General features: G+C 50.5%; 1 protein-coding gene across 2 annotated transcripts; it reads left to right on the top strand.

Annotated features, from left to right (window-relative positions):
* LOC128843567 (thymosin beta-15A homolog) lies at positions 1-3575 on the top strand. Of its 2 annotated transcripts, none has more exons than XM_054040491.1 (3): positions 1-90; positions 1598-1702; positions 3045-3575. In XM_054040491.1, exons 2-3 carry the CDS (start codon positions 1603-1605, stop codon positions 3080-3082), a joined length of 138 nt encoding a protein of 45 aa, XP_053896466.1. In that variant the 5' UTR covers positions 1-90; positions 1598-1602; the 3' UTR covers positions 3083-3575. The 2 variants fall into 2 exon arrangements, with proteins under 2 accessions (XP_053896466.1, XP_053896467.1); XM_054040492.1 differs by having other exon boundaries at positions 41-94.
* Positions 3576-4192: the final 617 nt, after the last annotated feature.

Genomic DNA, 4192 nt, shown 5'->3' with positions numbered 1-4192 from the left:
CCGGAGTATATAAGGAGCCGCCCCACGCGGGAGAGCAACAGACACTTGAGCGATTGCAGTAGCTTTCAGGGGAGCGCTACAACCAGCATAGTAGGTACGGGGCGTGCCAGCCCCCATTGTATACACCCGGGTGCTGCTGGAGGTGCACCATTGCACGTACTGGGGGCCGGAAGGGGGGCGTTGGCGGCAGCTGCTGTTTCTGCCTGTTTCATGCACTGGGGACCCTAGCGGAGATGCCCCACTGCCGGGGCTGCTCCCGTTGTGTGAACGGGGGGTTCTGGTGGAGCCTCCTTTTTGTTGGGAGGTGGGGGCGGCTGCGCTGCTGGGTGTAGCCGGCTCTTGGGGTGGGGAAGCTGTTCTCCCTCTTCCCCTTCTTCTCACCCCCCCCCCCCCCTGCGGAGCTATCTCCATGTGGCAGGGCTGGGCGGGATACAGCCCAACCCTGCTGTGGGCAAAGCGCCCGGGGCAGGGATGGGCCGGAAACCGCCGCCCAGAGGCGCGGGCTGCGGGAGCGTCCCTCTCCTGTGAACTGGGGGCGGGGAGCCGCCGACCCGGGGGTGCTGCGTGGAGAGCCCCGGGACGGGGTGAGGTTCTAGCCTCTGTCCTGGGCGGGTCTCGGCTCCTCCCCGCGCGCTGCCCATTGTCCTCCGGCCCCGCAGTCTGGGGAGGGGCTCTACCGCCCGCCCTGCGCCGGGGATCGCGGGTGTGTCTGGCTGCAGTAGGGGGGGCTTAAGCCCCTCTCCCCACAGCACTGCTCCCTGCGCTAGGGGGGGGCGGCGAGCTCCGCCCCACTGCCCCTGTGGAGCACCGCGGAGTCTCTGGGGTCCCTGTCTGGGCGGCTGCAGCCGCGGCTAATGGGAGGGAAGCTGGGCAGTGGGTTTTTATGCATTGATGGAGACACTAATCCTTACAACGGGTGTAAATGTTGGCTCGGCAGAGAGACGCAAACTGGGTTGTGGGAGCTAGGTGGCATTGCTCAGGCACTCCTGTCCTGTAGGAGCACTTGGCTGTAATCCAGGCTGAGAGACTGAATGGAGCGCAGAGGACACTTGGCTGGGGTCTCTAGATGTGTAGACTGGCAGGAGTGGTGGGTGATGGAAGGTTCTGCTTCTCTACCACGTAGGTTGGGGAAGAGGCAGGTATTTGATAAAGGGGAGGATAATGCTGTTCTGGCTCTGCTCCTGTCTCAGAACAATGTAATTCTTCACTATTAGGAGCCTAATACAAAGAGATCTAGTCCTATCACTTCAATCCTAGGAGACAGGGCTCTGGTGCCCAACCCAAATCAGTTGGGGTGTGTCTCTTGTCCTAATCAGCCTCTTTTAAAACAAAACTCCCTTATGGGCTTTTCCTCCATCCCTGTTCTGACACGTGGCCTTGCTAGCTGGGCTGTCTCAAAAGCCCGTCCCTTATCAGTGCTCGAAGTCTGAGTTGAATTCTGAGTGCTTTGCTAATATACAAGAAATCATCAGCCAGGAAGTTCATACTTACATCTGGTCATTCTCCCCAAAGGGTTCTGGCATGTGTAACTTGGCACATGCTACCTGGGATTTCCCTTGTAGGGATGGGTTGTAACTTGCTTATCTTACTCATTTAGCTAAAATGTGTGATAAACCAGACCTCTCTGAAGTTGAGAAATTTGACAAGAAGAAGCTGAAAAAGACCAACACGGAGGAGAAGAACACACTCCCTTCGAAGGAGAGTAAGTATCCAGTTCCCTCTCTTTTTTTTTTGGGTTAAGTGGTTCCTAAATCTTTGTATGCATGAACAACTTAATGGATGACCACCTCCTTACAGCAACATGTAAGGTTCTCTGCTGATGACTTTAAATCTTAGGTGTAAGTTGGGTCTAGTGCTTCAGACAGTTCTTATACTTGCCAGGCCATACTTCTCACTTGCAGAAGAAGCTGAATTGAAGTTTTTAGTTACTCTTGTGATGTGAGCCTCTGTCCAAATGGTCTGGTGTCCAGATAGAAGGGAAGAGGAAATGTTCTAAAGCAAGGGAACGGGCAGAACTGCCCAAAGCCTGGTACTCCAAAACACGGGTCTCCTATTAGCATTTTGTTGTGACACAGACTTCCAATTCTGGCTGTGTAGGAGTGTCAAGTGGGAGCGGATGTGCTTGTGCTGATCTCATCACTGAGGAATCTGGCAGGCTGAGGCATTTTTGGTCTGGGTTTTGTTCCAATCAAAAAATATTGTTGTTTTTTTTTTTTTTCCCCCTAAACTGCAGATAGGATCTGAGCCTCAGCAAGAGCTAGAATGACACAAACACCTGGCTGGGGGAAGTTGTCGGTATCTTAAAACACATTTTTAATAGTATGAGGGTTTCTAGCTCTTATTGCACTTTGCTGTTTTAAGCCTACCTGTTCAGGTCTTTCAGGCATGTTTGCTGAGGTAACTGTACTGTGCTATGGTGGGGTCTTTTGAAATAACAAACTCAGTAGTGAGTACTGTAGGCAGCTGCCTAACTACATGCAAAGAACTGGTGCTTTAAGATTGAGGCTGAATGGTCTAGACAAGTCACTTCACCTTTCTCCTTCCTATCTGCAGAATGGGATGGTACTTGTCCATCTCACTAGGTGTTGAGAATTCACTGAAGAGCAGTGAGTTCTCAGGACTGATTCCTTTCCAATTTGACCTGGGCAGCAGCAATGTTCCTCTGTCATGGACACCCATGAAAACTGGGTCTTAAAGCTTTCCATAGGAATAGTCCCCTTAATGTCCTCTGTAAACATGTTCTGTTGTAGCATTGACTTGATGGGGGATAGGTATGGGGGGGGGGCAGGGGGAGGACAACTCAAATCTCTAAAACTATGCCCCACACACCCTACCTCAAAGCTTGCCCAGGATTTGGATGCTCCTCAGCCTGACCTGTAAGGTGCTAGTGTATTGACTCACTGTCAAGGCTTTGCAGCTCTAGAGATGATAGCCATATATGGGGCTGTCTCTGCAGGTAGAGCAGCTATGCTGTGTTGTCCCAACCCTTGAGGAAGAGGTTAGCATTAAGGCAGAGAGGCTAATAGAACTCTCTTCTCTTTCAGCCATCGAGCAGGAGAAGGAATGCGTGAAGTCTTCATAGAGGGAGATGGCATGGCAGGAAGAGCCACCACTTAATTTTTTTGCTTTGAATTAAATCATCTGTTTTTTTTAATTACATCTACCTGTATAGAAAAATGCTGCAACTTCTAACCTTGTTGTCCCACTGTGCCAGCTGCTTTGGCAGGTGGAGGAATGAAGTATGGTCCTTTCAGAATCCATCAGTAGCCTGACCCAACCCCACCTTTTCTGCTTGGCCACCTCCTGTTTACAGCACTGATCTTGCTCTAATGCAATGAGGGAGGAGAAGAGGGAAGCAGAGGGCATGGGAGCTCCTGGCTACAGAGACCCCTTCTGCTATGTGGTGTGGGGGGAGAGGGGGGTGAAATTCTTCTGATTTGGCCTCTGGCCTACTGACCTGGGTCTGTCTGGCATATTTGCTCACAATGGTGTTTCTGCAGCCTCACTCACAATTTTTTGTCTTCCTTGAAATAAAGTGAAAAGTTTATTATAAAAATAAAAAAAAATATGATATACTTAAGGACTCCAGGCTTCTTTCCCGGCTCTTCAGCTTGTTTTGCTGTTGATCTGTCAGGAGGCATTGGTGCTGCAACTGAGCTTGGGCAGGAGATATGGTAGAGAAGTCTGATTGCTGGTGCTTCCCAACCCTGCCCTTGATGTTTTTGACTTGTAAAGCTAGCCCACAACCATATTGAGGTTCCTTATGGTGCTTAAAGACAACTCAGTCAGTGTTAGTCACCCTCTGGGTAGGGATGAGCTCCTGTTTCATGGGCTGAGAGAAATTTAAGGCTACGTAATACTCCTGCTCACAGGGTATTCTGCTGATGTTACTGAGAAGCTTCCACAAGGCTCAAAGGGAGAATGTGACCTTATCTAGTAACTAGTCTTGTAGGCCAGGCTTTAAATGGTTTGTGGAATGACATAACTAACTTTGGTTAGGAGTCAGATTATTTTAACCAACAGTGTTAGTGGCACATTCTCCCTAGTGTGGATGCAGTTGCACTAGAATAAAAGTGCTAGCTAGGCTGCTGCTCTTGCATAGGAATGCAACACTAGAGTTGGTATAGCTACTCACCCCCCCCACCCCCCCAGTGGGTGGATGTAGTTATACAAGGCCTTAATGTAAATGGAT

This window comes from Malaclemys terrapin, chromosome 9 (assembly GCF_027887155.1).
Source record: "Malaclemys terrapin pileata isolate rMalTer1 chromosome 9, rMalTer1.hap1, whole genome shotgun sequence".
In the NCBI taxonomy this organism is placed as follows: domain Eukaryota; kingdom Metazoa; phylum Chordata; order Testudines; family Emydidae; genus Malaclemys; species Malaclemys terrapin.
Note: the sequence above shows the minus strand (reverse complement) of the source record. Positions and strands in the feature narration are given on the sequence as shown.